The sequence below is a fragment of the Bos indicus genome, chromosome X (genome assembly GCF_029378745.1).
Source record: "Bos indicus isolate NIAB-ARS_2022 breed Sahiwal x Tharparkar chromosome X, NIAB-ARS_B.indTharparkar_mat_pri_1.0, whole genome shotgun sequence".
NCBI classification, from domain to species: Eukaryota; Metazoa; Chordata; class Mammalia; order Artiodactyla; family Bovidae; genus Bos; species Bos indicus.
The window spans coordinates 137323750-137343447 of record NC_091789.1 but is presented as its reverse complement, the minus strand read 5'-3'; the positions used below and the strand labels follow the sequence as shown (position 1 = coordinate 137343447).

Here is a 19698-nt window from a genome sequence, read left to right as displayed (position 1 = left end):
GTCCCTGGAGGTCACTTACAGATCTGGGCTTCCTGTGTTTCTCTGACAGAGGGTGATCCTGTCCAAGGTAAGATTTGGGGCAGGCCAGAGTATCCCCAAATTAATACTGCAGGACAGTTCTCTACCAAAGATGAACAGGAGTCAAGGGATAAACACCCCAACCTCCTCACACCTTGGTGGCAAGTTCTGGAATGTACTCACCATAGTCTCTCAGGGGGTCCCCAGCCGGCCTGTGATTCAGTTGCCTTGAGTGATACCCTTCATTGCCTTTCATCCCCTCCCTGTGCCACTTCCCCACCCCTTCCCCATGCTACCAGGGAGCCCCTCCCAAATAAACTACATGAACCCAAATCCTTGTCCCAGGCTCTGTTTGGGGATGAATGACAATTTATACAGACAATTTATGACCCAGAGCCTATTATACCCTCCACAATGGCAACCCACTCCAGTACTCTTGCCTGGAAAATCCCATGGACAGAGGAGCTTGGTAGGCTACATTCCATAGGGTCGCAAAGAGTCAGACACGACTAAGCGACTTCACTTTCACCCTCCACCATAGAGCATGGGTGATTTTTCTTCTGAATTCTCTGTGTATCTTCTATGCCACACAGTAGAGTAAATGCAGGCCATGTCTAAGAATAATTTACAGATGGGACTTATAAACGTTCTTCAAACTTTTTGGCTCATAAATTGCTGAAAAAAGTCTTGCAAGTTATAAATATATGTTCCTCTCTCCATAACATTTTTGAGGAATGGCCTTCGAACAACTTGTGCCAGGATGTTTGCAAACCTACTGAAATTTAACTGGGTTACTGCTTTCCTTTGTCATTTTAAACATACCCACTGGCAACTGTAATGTTTCATCCTGTTTATACCCCTTCCGATGGGCTCCCTTGCAGGATTAGCACCTAGCTTTGGAATTAGATCATCCCACTGAAACTCGTTTTTGGGCCCAGGTCTATAGTTGCTCAACTCTTTCTGCCAAAACACCATCAGATGTCCAACAGTCACTTGTGTCTCTCTTCCAATTTTATACCTCAGCTTCTACATCCCTCAGAACCCCGCACTTCTGAAACCTTCCCCATGTCCGTGGCTCTTTCTGTAGCCTCCTTCCAGCCTTTGGTTTTTAGTCCTTCCCTGATGCCTTTTCACTTCTGCTCCAGTGTCTCACTAGGATGGCCTCTTTAGGCCCTGAGGACTCTCAATATACGAAGAGTCCAGGCCTCACTTTGGCCTCAGGCCATGGAGAACATCAGGGTGTACATATAAGGGTGAAAATGCAGGCAATTAGGTATAGCAGACTTGAAGAGGCAGAATATGAAATTTGTGTCTGTCTAGAAAGACACTATTTTCCCCATGGCTGTAGCAGGCAGGGAACAGACACCCTGATCCTTTCTTCGGGTTTCTTTCTTATTTCTAGTACCAGTGAAGGGGAGCAAAATTTGCCCCAAAATGTGCCTCATTGGCATAAAAATAATTTTAGACTTTTTTTTTTAAAGAAATAGCACATATAGGAGAAGCTCTTAAAAACTGCATAGAAGTTACCCTGTTATAGGACATATTTACATTTATGAGGGAAACCTCCATTCTAAGGTGATCTTTCTCTTGGTACCAGGAAAAAGAGGATGACTCTGAATGTCTAGAAACTTATCAATGTAGAAGGTATGGATTTAAATCTATATAATGAGCTTGTTCTTATTTACTGTGCTCTGCCTGATAAACTCCTATTACTGGCTCCCCTATCCACATCTTTTTGTCTTTAGGTGGAGATGGTATTTAAGGCAATGGCTTGGGCCTTTTCAGGGAGTTACTCAGTTTTCTTGGGTCTCTCCCATGTTGTCAAGGAGATATGCATGCTTAGTTGCTCAGTCATGTCCAACTCTTTGCAACCTCATGGACAGTAGCCCGCCAGGCTCCTTTGTCCATGGGATTTCCCAGGCAAGAATACTGGAGTGGGTTGCCATTTCCTCCTCCAGGGGATCTTCCCGACCCAGGGATCGAACCCACGTCTCTTGTATCTGCTACATTGGCAGGCAGATTCTTTACCACTGAGGCACCTGGGAAGCCCCCAAAGAAGTATACATGTTGTTAAACTTGTTTGTTTTTGTCTTGTTAAGCTGTCTTTTATTACGGGGGTCTTAGTCAAGAACTTAGAAGGGTAGAGGGAAAATGATTTTTCCTTCCCCACACTTGAAAGCCCACGTTGTATGGTTAATCTCAGGACCATCATTATAGGAAGCAGTAGGGCCTGGTGGTAGAGGCTTAGGGGACAGGCTGCATGGGCTCCAATCTTGTATCCAATGCTCAGCACTGATAGCCTTGGAAAACTTACTTCATGTCAGTTCTCTCATCTGTAAAAGAGCGATAATGTTAGTACCTGCCACATAGAACTGCTGTGAAGATAAAAAGCAACATTTTAAACAAAACTCGTAGCATAGTCACCTGATCCATATGAAATCTCTAATAAATTTTAGCTACTATTATTGTTTTTAACAAAATTGATCTAACTGAAAACCAGGTACAAAATGGTCTTGTTCCTCTGTAGTCTGTTATTAGAAAGAAATCCCCACTTGGTAGCTGCAGAGTAAGCCTTTGAAGGAAGTGAAGAGGTAGAAGTCTAACTACTTGCACCCCAGATATCTCTTCCATCTGCTGGAGGAATAAACAAAAATACCTTTATTGGGAAACAGAGCTTTCCTTCCATAATCAGAGGTAGAACTCTACATACAGGGAGGTGATCTCACTGACTTCAGCCCATACTAAAGAGCAAATGACTGATGTACACTCCCTTCCTCAAAGCAGGGCTTGATGTCAGGCAGACAGTGGCCTTCTACAGTGGGTGAACACAGTGGAGGGGAAATTTTGATTCACAGAGAAGTAACTTCAGGATTTTACTCAGAGGTGGTCCTACGTGGATCCACAATCTGTGTCTTGGTCTCTTGGAAGAAAATGAGAAAAAGAAAAATCGTGATTACACTTTGTCGCACGGATCTTGATCCTCTGTCTTGGTCTGAGTTTAAAGCTCACTTCCTCCAGAGACAAGACAGTCTTCACTGCAGACTTAGGAAATCTTAGCTTATTAAGACCTTAGAAAATCTCCTGAAACCTTAGCTAAAGCTTCTGGAAAGTGTGTTTGGGGACATTGGGCCCCACAGTGGAGTTTAATTCTACTCTTATTTTTATTTAAAAATAAGGATGAATTAAAAGTGAATAGCTCACCCTGTCACTGAATTCACATCAGAGGATCCCTTGTCATGTGCAGCTGAGGCAGCAGGGGTGGGTGCCCACTGTGTACAAGTCTCTACAGCAACTTGACTCTTCCCGGCACTTTCCAGATAATGGTGAGGAACTGCAGACTGGCATCTGATTGTGCATGACCTAGTTTTAATTAACCTCCCTAAATGAGCACATAGCTTAAAAATAATACTGCCAAAGCAAAGCAGAGCAAAATAAAATCCAATAGACTGTAGATGATACTAAAACCACAAGTCCAAGAGAACAATATAAACATAACAGAGAAGACGCTTCCTTCATTCCTGGTGGAGACTCGAATTAGATATGACACATTCAATTACATTAAAATTATAATAAAGTCTTTCCGATGACAAAAGGACTATTATTAAAATATATAACACATTATTTTAAGATTGCTACTTTACTCTTAGCTCATCTTTTACAAACTCTATATTTTAATGTAAGTTTTCTCCCCAAGCTGTTTATGAATTCCTGTATAATACCCACCCACATTCCACAATGAACATTTCCTAGATTTTATTCTTGCTCTTTGTAGCATATATGTATGTAAAGTATATAATAATAATATATATCTACCATATATATATATATATATTTGTTTGTTTTGTTTTACTTTGCTGAACTCTAGAAAGTAAGGTACAAACATTCTGACCTTTCACTCCTAAGTATGTTTGTATATTTCCTAAGAACAAGGACACTCTTCTATATAACCCCAGTGCTGTTATCATACCCAGTGAAATTAACAATAATTCCTTCAGTTCAGTTCAGTCGCTCAGTCATGTCCGACTGTTTGCAACCCCATGGACAGCAGCACACCAAGCTTCCCTGTCCATCACCAACTCCTGAAGAAGTTTATACGTATGTATTCTATATATTGTGGAAAAACATTACTTGTTATATCTCTTTCACCTCCTTTAAGGTAGAATAGTAGCTCCCCTACATTCTTCTAAAACAATAATGTTGACTGTTTTGGTGAATCCAAGCTAGTTATCTACTAGAATGTGCCAGAATTGGATTTGTCTGATTGTTTCTTCATGGTAGATTCAGGTTAAAAATTGGAGGCAAGAACAGTTGTAGGCAATGCCATGTCTTTCCCATTGCATTGTATCAAGAGGCACAAGATCGCATATTGTCCCACTGTTGGTGATGGTAAGTTTGATCAGGGCCACATTATGAATTTCCTGGGCCCTTTGCACTTTTACCTTCATGGGATCCTTTCTCCGTAAAAAGCATAAAAATTTTTATTTTATAGTTGTATTGGCACAAAGATAACCATAATCCAAGATAGATTGTATTAAATTATTTTCTTCTGATTTTAAAAGGAATTAAGATATTCTATTGAGCCTCTAAAAATATCATGGGCCCCAGACCTATGCCTGTTCCACCTAATGGAGAAGTTCACCCTGGGTTTGACCACTTGATTAGAGGAGTAACCCCCAGACCTCCCCTACATAAAGGTACATTTTCCCTTTGTAATTAAGTAGTAATATGTGGGGAGCTCTTTGAGACTATGTGAGTATCTTGTTCCCCTAAACCTCTCCCTCAGTGGTTTTATCATTTTTGCCTGAATCAGTCATTACATTCAAGGTTGTAGGAGTTATATCCTATTCAGGGATGAGAATAGTGAAAGTGAAAGTATAGTCGCTCAGTCATGTCCGCCTCTTTGCGACCCCATGGACTGTAGCCCCCCAGGCTCCTCTGTCCATGGAGTTGGCTAGGCAAGAATACTGGAATGGATTGCCGTTTCCTTCTCCAAGGGATCTTCCCGACCCAGGGATGAGAATACTGAGGTTCCAAGAGTCTGTGATTTGTCTGAGATCATAAAACTAGTGGCTAGAATCACCATTAGGAACTAGGTCTCTGCTCCCCAATTCACAGTAGAGCCCTGAGGAAACTGAAGTATATTAAGAACGAGTGAAAAGAAGCACTGGAGTTTTTTGGTCCAGAGAGAAGAAGAGAAAAGGATGACTGTAATCTGTTACATACTTACAGATAACAGTTGGATGGGCACCAAGGAGCAGCAAGCTCTGCATTTGCAGAGTAATGGCTCAATGGAGGTAAGACTCCGTTGCTCTGGATTATAGTCATTTTACAAACCAGCTAATAATTGCCTCACATTTCTTCAGAAAAGTTCTTGGTGTTATTCTCAGGAGAAAATAAAGCCAAGGTTTAATAGTCTTGTCAAATCTTATTAGGTATTAGGATTCTAATTTAAATGCCGACACTGTATCAGTTACCCTAGAGACCTTTTAGTTCATTTTGTTTTCTCTTCACCTCAGCCCTCTCCAGGTAGCGTGCATTAGGATTGTAATGGAGGTTTTAAAATATTGTCATTCAACAATTCCTACAGACCTTGGTAGGTAATTATGAATACATAAGGGCTGAACTGCTGGATCCTTAAACATAAACAAACTGCCCGTGTTTGAATAAAAGACATACACTTCTGTGGGCAAAAGTTTCCAACCATGGGTGTGGGAGCCCACTACTTCCACTTGCCAAGAACCCCTTTGACACAATAATCTGGCACAGAGGACATTTTTGACCTTTCCAGTGTTTGCATAAGAAAAATGAAGCACAGATGTTTTCAGAAGTGGGAAGCACTTTCAGCCCCCTCTTATCAGAGGAATGAATCGGTCAGTCTGTGGAAGAATGATTCTTACTAGGTGTGTGAAAGTGAATCTGTTGTCACTTATTTATGTGAAGTTGAAAATAAAAGACACATCTGCGAGTCACCTATCATTAATTTTAATTGATTAGCAAGTCATTGCTGAGCCTCTACTTTGAAATAAGTGGTATGCACAAGAGGGGACCTGGGGCATTTTCAATGATACAGAAGACAAGAAGAGGAGAAGATATAAACTTTTGACCTCAGAAACTTATGAAAAAATTATGTAGAAAAGACATGCCCATGGAAAGCTAGAAGCAATTGAAGGTAATGCAGAGGAAGCATAAAATGAGAAGAGTAAAATCAGACAAGTTAGAAGGAAAGGGAATCATCGATGTCTCGATTGGTCAGCAAAAGCTGTAAGATGGTACTTGTAAGCTGGAATTTGAAAAGATCGCCTTAAGATGAATGGAGCCTCTGGGATGGAGCATGAAGAAAGGAGGAGGCAAGAAAGTAATGGTGGATTTAGGAACTGGTCTGTGTCTTGAGAACAATTGAAAGTTGACAGCTCATTCTTTCAGAGGACAGCAAGCAGGGGATAATTTACGCAAAATGACCCTGGAAATAAAATCTGATGATAGCTTTAAATGACCAGCATGTCTAATTGTTCTAGATAAGGCTCTTTTGTTGATAGCAAATGGTGGCCACTTAAACCAACTCAAGTGAAAAGGGAACACGAGAATTGTAAGATTATAACAGGACACCTCTTGTACATTCAAAAGTAGTTCATGGGCCAGGAACCAAGGACCCTCTGTAGGACTCAGGGCCACATCATCTCAGCTTCTTCTTTTATGTTTCCCTCATTCTCCTTCTCTCACTCTACCTACTTTGGTTATTCATCTTGCCCTGATTGCTTCCTTGACATCATAACCTTTTATTTGTAGCATCTATGATTGACTGATTACATCCTCTCAATTTTTCAGTTTAAATGCTTAAGACAAAGAGAGGCTCTCTGGTAGCTGGCCAGACAGTTTATTGGCTGGTTTACAATATTGAGTATCCACCCTAGTTCAGCCGGCCATCACTCCTAAACAAGAACCACCCCTTGGGGATCTCCCTTCACTGGGAGCTCCAGGCAGAGCAGTCTAAACCAGAAGATATAGACTGATATGTTCCATGCTCTACAGAACCATTAGACTTCCAAGGAACATTTGGTATGTTACATACACATTTGTGAAATGGCTGATCTGTTTATCTCTAGGAAGAATTTACCCAGAGCATTCTTCTGAAAAAGCTGTAGTATCCTGAACAGACTTGGTTTAAATTGAATATTGACCTCACCACTTCTGAAACCATCTGCATTTCATTCAGTTTGTCACTGTAGAGTAGGGATAATAGCACCTACCTGTTAAAACGTAAGTGAGATCACGTAGATGCTATTCTCTGCCTGGCATAAGTCAAGAGCTTAGTGAATGGGATTTCCTTAATTTCTTTGAAATTTTATTAATATTCCATAACAAAATTGTTTGCAATGCATTTTTACTTATTTTTAAATTATACAAATGATATATGAATATTTTAAAGCAAACCCTAGATAGATATTATATTATTTCATTGGTAAATATTTTAGGGTGTGTTTTTAATAAAGTATTTTTTAAAACAGAATCACAATACCACTATTAAACCCATTACATTAAAAATAATTCCTTGATATCACCAGTACTAAATCTGTATTTTATTTTTTTCAGTAGTCTCAAAAATGTCTTCTTACGGTTGTTTGATTTGGATCAGAATCCAAAAGAAGGGATTTCCCTGGTTGTCCAGTAGTTAGGACTTCTTGTTCTCGCTGCCAGGGGCCTGAGTTCGATCCCTGGTCAGGGAACTAAGATCCTACATGCTGCACAGCATGGCCAAAAAATAAACTAAATTTTAAATCACGCAAAAGGGGTCTACACATTGCGCTACTGATATCAGTCAGTCTGTAACCGTTCTCACTGCTTTTTTATGCCTTATATTTGTTGAAAAAAATGGGGTCATTATTCCTGTAGAATTTTCTGTTTCAGGATTTGACTGACTGCATTATCTAGCTGGTTCTTCTATCCCCACATTTCTTGAAAACTGGTACATAGATCCAGAGGCTAATTTAGATTTAGATTCAAATTATTTTTCTGACAAAGCAATCAAAGAAATGTTTTATACTATCTTACATGTTTTAAAAGTTGTGAATTTGAAATAGTAGCTCAATATCTCATGGCATTTTGCACTTAGGAATACAGGATTCCCAAGAGGGAAGGAGGGAAGCCATTCCCTCTGGCTTCCGCTTCATGCATGAGGGGATCACCTTCCCTTGGAGAGTTAATGGTACTTGTGACTACCCATTTATCTCCAATTGATTTACCTAAGATATCTTTAATTATATACATCTTTGGCTGAGGATGTTCACATATCTTTCATTAAAAATATCGATTCCTTTCCTTCATTTTAAATTAGAAATTAAAATGTTTGAAATTATTAGTGACTAGAGAAAGCACCACAGGACTTTTGAAATGTTTGTTTTTTAAATTGTTTTAAGTGCACAAATGCAAATTATGGATGGAAAATCACATGCAGGTATACTGAAGCAGGACAATAGTGTTGTTCTGGAGTGTTGGGGATATCTGATAAATAGTCTCCTCTTCTTCCCTACCTGAAGTGGGAACAGAAAACTAGATATAAAAATGAGACAGATGATGATAAAAAATAATTGCTTCTCCATCTGATAAAGCTGTTTGGAGACTGTGACCTAGGTCCACAGCAATAATGGACTTGCAGACACCAACCGCCTGTATCAGAGGCACCATTTTCCTAGTTAGGGGCACGTAGATAAGCACAGGCCAGGTTCCTTTTCTCAAACTCACACCCCCTTCCCTGGAGGGAGGCAGCAAGTGAGGGAGCGGTCAGGATGCAGCCAAGAATGGCAACTCAGTGGAGGTTTAGCCAACTTGGAAACAAGTGGAGATAACTGTACCTCTCTCACTGAAGGCCATGATACAAAAGAATATCAGAGGCCGAACCTGGTGTCAACACAGCATTTTTAGCATTGAACACTCACACGTAGATGGTTCCAACTCATGTCAACTTCTACACTATAGCAGCTCATGTGCAGTGGAACAAATGTTTGTACAGTGTGTGCAGATCTTGATAGATACCAAGATAGATAAAGACCCAGTCTTTGCCCACCAGAAGTTCATCTTTTAGTGGGTTCTCAGACAAGTGGGCCCAAAATAGGTGTGTGGCCCACTGTGGTAGGTGTTGTATGGGTAGCTGGCAACCTCCAGATGTCAGCTCCTTCCAGGTCCACTTCAGCTTTCAAGCTATGGTCATGCTCTTCTTGGGCACTTCCTGCCCAGAGACAGAACCAGGTAGCAATTGAGATCACCCTCTTTTTGGGTGGCCCCAGCCAGTAACCAAGCAAGGTGGTGCTACAAGGGCTTGGCCATTTCCACTGAGATAGGACTCCCCCACTGGGCAATCTTTGCTTCTGAGCTTCCCATTGGGCTGGTGCAGGGTCACCAGCTGTCACAGTTATTGGGACTGAGAAATTTCCTGGGATGTAGGACTTCCAGTGCTAAAACTGGGAAATGCCCAGGGAAACTTGGATGGTTGGTCACTTTGGCTGGTGTACACCTTATCAGGTCTGCCTCAGGGTCTGACAGCTCCCTCTGCCCAGTCCTGCCTCCTCCCCTTTCCCCATACGTGTTCATCAACAATAAACTCTTTGTCCTCCTGACTTCATCTCAGTGTCTGCTCCCCAGAGCTCTACCTGCATACTGCAAGAGAAGATAAGGCCGAAAGAGAGTAGGAGGGCAGGGGAACAATTAGTTTGATAATTACAGCGATGCATCTGTGTATAACTTTTTCAGCGAACTATGTGTTCTTCAACCTTTGAGAAAGAAAAGAGGTGTCTATAAATACTCAGTGACTAAAGTTTCCTAAACTGCATTTAAATACTCAAAATGAAAGCTTTGCCCAAAAAACAAAAAGCAACCAACCGTCTTGTTCCAGTGTCCTTTGTTAAACAAGCTCTGTTATTCATTTCTGTGATTTAAGAAAATAAAAGAAGCTTCAGCTTTTCTGAGAAGTATTCTTAAAATCAAGAGAGAATGGGGAGAGGGGGACATCCTTCAGAGCCGGGCTAGGATGAGGTGAGCAACGAGCTTGGTGGGCAGCATTTAAGGAGGCACTCACTATGAGTTCAGAGTTGGCCTTGGGATGACCTTTCTTAAAGTATCGCACCTTAGGGGCCTCCCTGGCCTTGCCCTAGTCCAGATCCTGGCTTCCAGTTGGTAATAGTATTAAGCAACTTCCCTCTTTTCTGCCCCAGGTACAAAGCCATCGTGCGGCCAATGGATATCCAGGCCTCCCATGCCCTGCTGAAAATCTGCCTCAAAGCTGCACTGATCTGGATTGTCTCCATGCTGCTGGCCATCCCAGAGGCCGTGTTTTCTGACCTACATCCCTTCCATGAGGAAAGCACCAACCGGACCTTCATTAGCTGTGCCCCATACCCACACTCTAATGAGCTGCATCCCAAAATCCACTCCATGGCTTCCTTCCTGGTCTTCTACATCATCCCACTGTCGATCATCTCTGTTTACTACTATTTCATCGCCAGAAATCTGATCCAGAGTGCCTACAATCTCCCCGTGGAAGGGAATATACATGTCAAGAAGCAGGTGGGTGCTTAGGAGTAATTCATTTCCTCCTTGGGGATTCGATCCCTTGCTTATGTGTAGGACTCCATTGACAAGTTCCATATTTAGGTGGTCCTGCTGCCTGATTCTACAGTAGAAGAGGTGAGTGATCTGTGGCCAGATGGTAAACAGAGGCTCCTAGCTGCAGAAGACTCAGCATTCAGATGTCCCTTAGAATCTTGTTCTTTTACTTAAGGCTAGGTTTAGTGAGGTGCTGAGAACCTGAAAGCTTTGGAGTATGGGTTTGTTTCTGAGAAAAATCTGAAAAACATGTTGCTGCTGCTAAGTTGCTTCAGTCGTGTCCGACTCTGTGCGACCCCATAGACGGCAGCCCACCAGGCTCCCCCGTCCCTGGGATTCTCCAGGCAAGAACGCTGGAGTGGGTTGCCATTTCCTTCTCCAATGCATGAAAGTGAAAAGTGAAAGTGAAGTCGCTCAGTCATGTCCGACTCTGTGCAACCCCATGGACTGCAGCCTACCAGGCTCCTCCGTCCATGGGATTTTCCAGGCAAGAGTACTGGAGTGGGGTGCCATTGCCTTCTCCAAAAAAAAAAAAAAAAGCATGTTAGTGTTTTTTAAAAGATAAAATGTAGTGTCTCAGAGGATGTGCCTGCTTTAAACTCCAGTCGCATTCTTTGGGTAGGAAGAGGGTCACCATATGTGATAAGGCAGAAAGGGCTGGAAAATGAGGGTGGTTGAAGAAAAAGAAGTAGTTTGATTAAGATGGGTTCACATTGATTTGAGTTCAAATCCAGGCTTCCTGACCTACTCATTTACCCTCTCTGAGTTTCTTACCCATGATGAGGGTAATAACCCTTATATTAGAAGGCTGTTGGAGGATGACAAGAGGAGCATATATACCCCCAGGTGGTCCAGAATGCAGGATGCCCTCCATCTCTGTTAGCCTCTCTTCCCCAGTCCCCCCATCACCCCCATAATCTCATCCTGAGGTATAAATGGTAGAAACCACGGACTCTGGCTTTCTCCTCTGTGGCAATTTTGGCCTTCTAGTCCAAATGTAGATCGAGTGGTATTTATGATGGAAAGACAGAAAGACTCTCCCCTCATTTAAAATGTGTAGCCGACTTAGTTGGAGGCTTCACCTCTAAAATTCTCTTTTTTTTTCCACTCAATTATGGGGGGAAAGCAGCAGTCCTCAGTGAAACTCTCTCCCTGCTTGAAGGAGCTCTCAGTGGAGAACATTCATTGTATACCAAATTCTTGAAGGAGAATGATGTTTCCTCTTGCCGTAGCAAAGTGAGTTGGGAACAGAAGGAGAAGCTCAGCCCGCTTTTGTTTGAGACTCTTCCTATATTATATAGGTTAGAAATAACTTGAGATTAAAAAAAAAAAGTAATAGGCAGTTATCTTAGTTTGGCCAATGGGGAAGAACAAAGCTTGGTCCTTTTTTAAGCATCAGAGGGAAGAAGAAATTATTAACTGTGGAGCCAAGGAAGACATGAAGTCATATGGCTGATAACTGCACCAATGCCCTCCTGAGGAAAAAGAGGGCACTTACTAGAATTTCATTGTGCAGTCCACTCAAGTGTGTAATCAACTTTGTTTAAAGAGCTGCTCTCACTGTACTCTGCTCATTCATTTCTGCTTCCTGGCATTTGCCTTTTTGTGTTTCTGACTGTTTTCTTTTTCTGTCTGTTTCTATTGCTTTTCTCTCCTCTGTTTCTCTTCTCTTCTCTCTCCTATGGAACTCATTTTCTGGGCCTTGTGAGCTCGTCCATTTCCCTAATGCATTTTCCCCTTCTTTTTCTCTGCCCACATCTTTGTCTCTGCATCCCCCACCCTGTCCCTTGGTCCCTCTGTCTCTCTGCGTGTGACTCTGTCCTCAGATCGAATCCAGGAAGCGCCTGGCCAAGACAGTGCTGGTGTTCGTGGGCCTCTTTGCCTTCTGCTGGCTCCCCAACCATATCATCTACCTGTATCGCTCCTACCACTACTCCGAGGTGGACACCTCCATGCTCCACTTCATCACCAGCATCTGCGCCCGCCTTCTGGCCTTCACCAACTCCTGCGTGAACCCTTTTGCCCTCTACCTGCTGAGCAAGAGTTTCAGGAAGCAGTTCAACACCCAGCTCCTCTGCTGCCGGCCTGGCCTGATGAGCCGGTCTCACAGTGCCGGCAGAAGTACCAGCTGCATGACCTCCTTCAAGAGCACCAACCCCTCCGCCGCCACCTTCAGCCTCATCAATGGAAACATCTGTCACGAGGGGTATGTCTAGACTCATCCTTGACCCTGCCCCCCTGGTTTTGCTTTATGGCTGGTGAGGAGCCCTTGTTTTGCTGGTTGTCTCTGTACCCTCCGAAGACCCTTTGGCAGGCTTGTGAGTGATCTGGGTGGGTAGAGGAGAGGCCCAAATGGGTCACTTGGAAGGCCTATCACGGCTTGCATTTTCCATTTCAACTTGTGGACGCTGCTTCGAAGGTAGAACAAACTTTCCCTTTTTAAGAAAAGGGAACAAATAGGAAATCTTTATTTTAAGCATTAAACCCAGATATACAGATGTGCTCAACTAAGTCAGAGAAACTGCCTGAACAACCAGATTTATATAGCAGAGAAGTTGCACACTGACTGCTTTCTGAAAAACTGCCCCTTGCCATTTCTTTAAGCAGAAGCGAGTGCTTTATGAATGTGATTTGAGTCATTTTTTCAGGAATATTTATAATCACAAACCAAGGGACTTATTTTTACACTTGTAATGGGAAAAGCCAACCCTCGGAGAGTCCCATGTATAAAGGACAGTCCCCAAATTGATAACACTGGAAGCCAATTTCAAACAAATCCCTGAGTTTCGATTATTTTTAAAAGACATAGCTGAGGATATAGGAAAAACACTCACCACATCATTTTAAGGCAAAAACACAACCAAACACACTGACACATATATCAAACCCACATGTGCCTGTGGAGTGACAGCTCTGACTCAGTGCAGGTCCTTTTTGCTATTACCCAGTTATAATCATCTGTGGTGCCATTACCATATTAGAGAAATCCTTTGGCTGGGGGGTGGGTGGGATTGATTATGTTATTTATTCATCAAAAATTTATAAAGATGCATAATAAGTATTTATTTTAGGCATATAGGTTTTCAGCCAACTGTATTGACGTCTATTTGGCTGTCCTTGTCTGCTACGCTGAAGAATGTGAGACGAAAAGGATCATATTGGAGTGGAAATAGAAACATGTTTACATTTAATGTCTGCTTTAGGTAAAGTCTGTGGCAGGAAATGAATTCAATGTCAGTAATATATGTTTCAGTCTCAGTATGTGTGAGAAAGTTGTAGGGGTCTCAGGTTTAAGAACTGACTGAAAGACAGATATATATACATTAAGTTTCTACTTATGAAGTATATTTATAAAACAGCCCATGTACAGGAAAATACTGGATTTAAATCTCCTTTGTTTTCCAACTGAGTAAAAGGATTTGACTCTCTTACTTTAGAAACCCTGAATCAAGTTTTTCTTTACTCAAGGATAGGCCAATTCTGCTAGGTTGCAAATGTGTTAACCCACTTTCAGATGAATCCAAATTCTGCAAATGTGCCCTCATGTGTAGCCCTCACACACTAAGACAGTTTTAGTTCCGTTTCTCTATCCAGGTGAGATAGAAGAGCCAGCTCTCTTTTCCACATGGTGTATTTCATAAGATTTTTGTTTCAGCTTAGGAGCTGGGACCAAGACTGTTGTCAAGATCCGTACCTATAATTGTGTTAGCTGGAATGAACCTCTGCACTTCTGTTTGCCACATGCACTTATATAGTGTACACACCTGCTTTCCTGGCACTCCATATTACATGGGGCCATTTGAAAAGAAGACAGGTAGTGTAGCTGAAAGAACCAAGATTTTTAGCTTGATGTCCCAGCTCTGTCTCTAGTCATATATGTGTGTGTGTGTATATATAGATATGAGTATCATTTTTTAAAATCTCTAGAATGAGAAGACAGTTCCACCTATTGCTAAGATCCTCTGAGCCCCATCATCTCTAGGTCTGTCTCTAAAGCATGTATGTAACCACCTGCCCGCATTTGTCCTGCCTCTGCCACCTTTGCAACAATTCCTCTTGAGAAATCCAATCCTACGCCATTCTACACGCATGTTCACATTAGTGGAGTGGAAGGAGATAGAGAATTCCATCGCTTGGAATAATTTGTATGAATGACGTCCCATTAGCTTGCTGTATTTTGTAATTAGAGCTGAAAGAGACAGTAGAAAACACATTACTTGATCTCCTCATTGTGCAAAGAGTACTCTTCCTGTTCACAGTTCTTCACCCTCCATGCACCTGTTATCTTGAACTGCTGCTCACAGTTTTACCCTTAGCTTTCTTCAAAACTCTTGAGTCTAAGTGACTCCATACCTAGTTAGTTGCTAAAGTGTCTGTTTTCCTAGCATGACTTGTTCAAGCATCTCTGATCTACCTGCTTCCAAAGATGTTTTGGGAGTAGGACTTATCTTAATGCCTCCAGTTAACATCATAGGCATAGACTTTGGCTTCCTTTCTAGCTTCTGAATAAACAGAAGATTGATATCTAGCTCTAGCTATGTGTTCTTAGGCAAATCTTATCACCTCTTTGAGACTCTTGAATGAAAAGGTTGGAGGAGGTCTTTGCCAGACAGTGACCTATAGGACTCATCACATTATTTTGTGAATCAACTGATGACGCCAGCCTTCTCAGTGGAATGAACTTAGCCAGGCCCTTCTCTAGAGAAGTCAAATTTTTATTTTACCTCCAGAACCTAAAATCACAGTGTGAGACACCCAAGCCCCCATGCGGTATCACGTCTGTGTTAGGGTTTAGCATGGCAGGGGCTGGAGCTAAGACATTTCACGCCTGGCTTCCAAAGATAATCACGTTTAGCACTATGTCTTTGGTGAGGAGGGAAAAAAATCAATTTTGGCTGTGGAAAACCATCTGTGTTTATTCAATTGACAGACACTACCTTTCAATCTATCTTAAATTGAGCCTCCCCGAGGCAGGCAGCTCAACAGTGATAGATTAAGCAATAAACAAAGCAATCTTCCCACCAAGGGCTGCTGCAGGCAGGGATTTTCCAGAGCAAGATGGTCCTCCCTGCCCTGCGCAGACAAGGCCCCGCCTTGTCATTGACATGATGATTCCCCATAAATGTGAATGGCCAAATCCTCTTCTTCTAACTGCCCTCACGCTCCCCCACTGAACATGATCTTCTGCCTCATTAACAAGCCCTGGATTTCCCTGCTTTGCTCCACAGTTTGGTTTCCTCTAGAAGGATGGAGAAACCTTGGATAAACAAACAGTTTAGAGACTCCTTCGCACAAACCAAGTTCAGCTTGTTATGAAAATATACATTGAATAGAAATAAATGAACTTACCCACAGGGCCCACTTAAGTTAAAAGTCTTCATTTGTGCCCAAAGTGGCAGCCAGTTATTGCTTTTGGAGTCTATTCATGTGCCAAGTAGCTTTTGATAATAGTGATTAGCTTTGTTTGGGGACTACAAGAATGACATCCTCAATCTATGGACTGCTAAATCAAGATAGCTAAATCATTTTTCCCAGGAGCCAGGTAGAAACAATGCTCTGGTGACCTGACTGTATAAGAGTGGTATAATTGTACAAACTCTTGTGATTAGATGGGGAGGTACAAACTTTCTTGCCATTTGTGACCTTCACACCCACACCAGGAAGGAGCTGTCATCACAGAGTAGTTTAGAATTAACCCTGGGTTGTTGGGCAGAATGAAACACATTTGGCCCATTTGTCTAATATTTGACTGAATTTTCATAAAATGGATTAACAGATGAAAACAAAGGAATTAGTCACTCCCCTGGGACCAAACTTTGTGTGAGCTAGTCAATGAAACCAAGCCCTAACAAACTCTACTTCATTCTGAATCTAGATGGTCATTTCTCTGAGCCCCCACCTCAACAACCACCTCCTGCCCCACAGGCCCAACACAAACACAGTCGTCATATCAAGCAATCTCTTACCATGATTTTGGCCTTCAAAAACACCCATTTTTAGGTGAGGGCTAAGCATTAACTCCGGCAGTCAACAGATTGCACACTGAGAACAAGCTTTTCTCATGTGAAAGTTGACATCAGAAATGCATTCGGTGGAATTTATCTAAATTTCTAAAAAGTTTCAGAAATCCTCAGTTGAAGTATTACATATCCACAATTAATTCAAAAAAGGCTTTGCAGTGACCTAGTGTTCATGGTCTGTAAAGCACTTTTATACTCATTGACTCATCTTATCCAAGCCTTTGTTGCTGGCCAGAGAGCTGCTGTACATCCTTTCCTGTGGAAATTTGTAAAGGACATTGACTCGTGACCATCCACGATTAGATTAAAAGGCCTAGGGAACTATGAGGCTGAAGCATGAACCTGGCTATTGGCCCACACTGATGTTCAGAAAGGTGATTTCATGTGGTTCGATGTAATGTGATCTCATTCATTCTCATGGCCCGTTCTGTGCCTATTGAAGAACAGCTGATCATTGCCACCCATTTTACAGGACAGTCTCTTGCCCAAGTGAGTCTATTTAACTTGGCACAAGGGAGTGAGTGGTTTCATCACTGGTTGCCTCAAGAGAGGCATACTACTTGGAACAGCATTCTCCATCTGAATGGAGTTCTGCCATTCTAGAAGTGCTGGAAGGAAGGGGCTCAACTTCCCCGGGCCCCAAGGATGTGTCACATGCAGTGCTGAGCACATTGCTGTTCATCCTCACCAGCACCTTGAAGAACATTCAGAAGATGAAGCCGAGGTGCAGGGGGACTGATTCACGGCTCCAGGGCCACCTGGAACAACTGAATGACAGAGCATTAACCTGGGCCTGCCTCTGTCTTATGTCCTCATCTGTTCAACTGCTCAGTGTTGCTCCCCAAATCCAGGCCACATGAGAAGTTTGTTCATGGAACCTCATAGACCCACTCTGCATTTTGTCTAAAGGCCTGAACTAGTGATAATGTCAAGTAATATACAATAAGGGCACCAAAGATGTTTGTAAGCACGTAAGTTAAGGACAGAAGCTGAAGCACAGCACAAAATAAGTGGGCAAGGAAGTCCGTTAGCTCAGTTGCCCCCAGAGACACAATTCAGTTGCAGTTGGTGGCCCTGGTTCTGTGACTTACTGAGGAGGAGAAAACCTTGGTGAAGGGCCATGTTCACAGAGAGCACCCCAGTGAGAGTAGTCAGTCCAGGCATCCTTCTTCAGATCAGGGTTAGTTGAGGAAAAGGTGTCAGGAAGAGGTAGAGCCACTTACTTTCCCCAAGAAAGAGTAAAACATGACAGTGGATGGTTCCTGAAGTCTGGAGACACCGGCCACATGAATAGCCTTGAATACAAAACTATCTCCTGGACTAAGGGACCACGTCGTGGGCTCAGATGTGGACCTGGGTGTCTGGGTGCCTGACCTTAAGGGCCCTGTTATAATCCCAGATGCCTCTGCCTCTCTGCTGTCTCTCAGCTCGTGTTCTAGAAGATAAGATTATTTTCCTTTTCCCCTCAAATTTAAATTTCATTCCCAGAGCCATATAGTGCCATGGAAGGACGCACATAATTTTATGGTCTTTTAAAAGGACCATTTTAATGGACAGTAAAACCTCACACATTCAACACCTGATTAACTCCCAGACAAGCTTGAAAATTTTGGTATAATCCAGGATTTCAGTGTTCAGACTGCATTATATAATTGGGCCTGTAGTGAATCCAGATTTTTCATCACTTTACTTCAATTTTAGCTATTGATATTGACAACATTAAGGAAGTTAAACTCATTTTCTTAAAGAAAAATTTTTTCCTGTAATTTTGGCTTAACTGATTAAAACATGACGTTTTTGCATCTGAGTCAACAGGGTTTTGGTAATAAAATTTGTTTAAATGGTCAATTCAGTGAGTTGTAAAAATATCTGGCACAAACTTATTTAATGTCATTTTCTGTTTTGTTTTAAATATTAGATTCATATTTTGTAAATTATAATTGTACTTGTTACTCTTAACTGTAAATATTTATTGCATTAAAAACGTGCACTGTATTAAATAACTCGGAACAAGTATAAATAATGTCATGGCTTGGCTTTGCCTAGACTCCTAAGAGTAATGAATTATTTATAAGAAATTCACAATAATAATATAAATGATTCAGATCCTTTTAAATGTGCAAACTTAACTGTGTGACCTTGTAAAATTCTATCTATGAAGCGTGCTCATTAATTGTACTCTTATTTTTCAAGAAATGTTCCCAGTGCTTCTATTACATTGTACCTGGCCTGTATAACATTGAGTCAAATCCAATGTAGTAAGCTGAATATTCAAGTCACAGAAGATAAGAAATGTGTTTTGTTTCTTAATATAATAAAGCATAATTTATGAAATGGACCGATGCATGTATGCAGTGTTCAATAAAAACATAGCTGTTGCATGAGTGTAGTCTGTGGCTATACGCCCCAGAGTTCCTTGGTTCCAGAACCATCTACATCAGAAGCACCCAAATCAACTCCTATTGACTTTGGAACATCTGAGGATGTGGCCTAAAAATCAGCATTTTAAAACACCCTAGGAGACTCCTTAGAACATGAGAGTTTTGTTTCATTAAATGTCTAAAATATATATATTTAACTTTTGAAGAAGTAAGCTGGTCTCATGATTCAAAATTGAAAGCACAGAAAGGAAATCAGTGAGAAGACACTAGGCTACTGCAGTCCGCTATCCTCACGGTCAGCATCCATCATCACCTTCCTCCAAAGGGTGGCCACTGTTATTAGCGTCTTACGTGTGTATACTCCAGGACATTATGTATGCATATGAAAATAAACACAAATGTGTGTTTTCCAGCATCCCACCACTATTTGACATTTTAGGGAAACCATAGCATATTATACTTGGGCTTCCCTGGTGGCTCAGCTGGTAAAGAATCACCTGCAGTGTGGGAGACCTGGGTTTGATCCCAGGGTTGGGAAGGTTCCCTGGAGAAGGGAACAGCTACTCACTCCAGCATTCTGGCCTGGGGAATTCCATGGACTGAATAGTCCATGGGGTCGCAAAGAGTTGGACATGACTGAGTGACTTTCACTTTCACTTTAATATTATAGGCATTGTTTGGTC

General features: G+C 41.9%; 1 protein-coding gene across 1 annotated transcript in view; it reads left to right on the top strand.

The window, feature by feature from the left end:
- Positions 1 to 18967, top strand: part of GRPR (gastrin releasing peptide receptor) — a 43944-nt gene extending 24977 nt beyond the window's left edge. Inside the window, exons 2-3 of the mRNA XM_019956495.2 lie at positions 10224 to 10575; positions 12441 to 18967. Coding sequence (XP_019812054.1) covers positions 10224 to 10575; positions 12441 to 12830 — 742 coding nt within the window. The 3' untranslated portion in view covers positions 12831 to 18967. The remainder of the gene's footprint in view (positions 1 to 10223; positions 10576 to 12440) is intronic.
- The last annotated feature ends 731 nt before the right edge of the window (positions 18968 to 19698 follow it).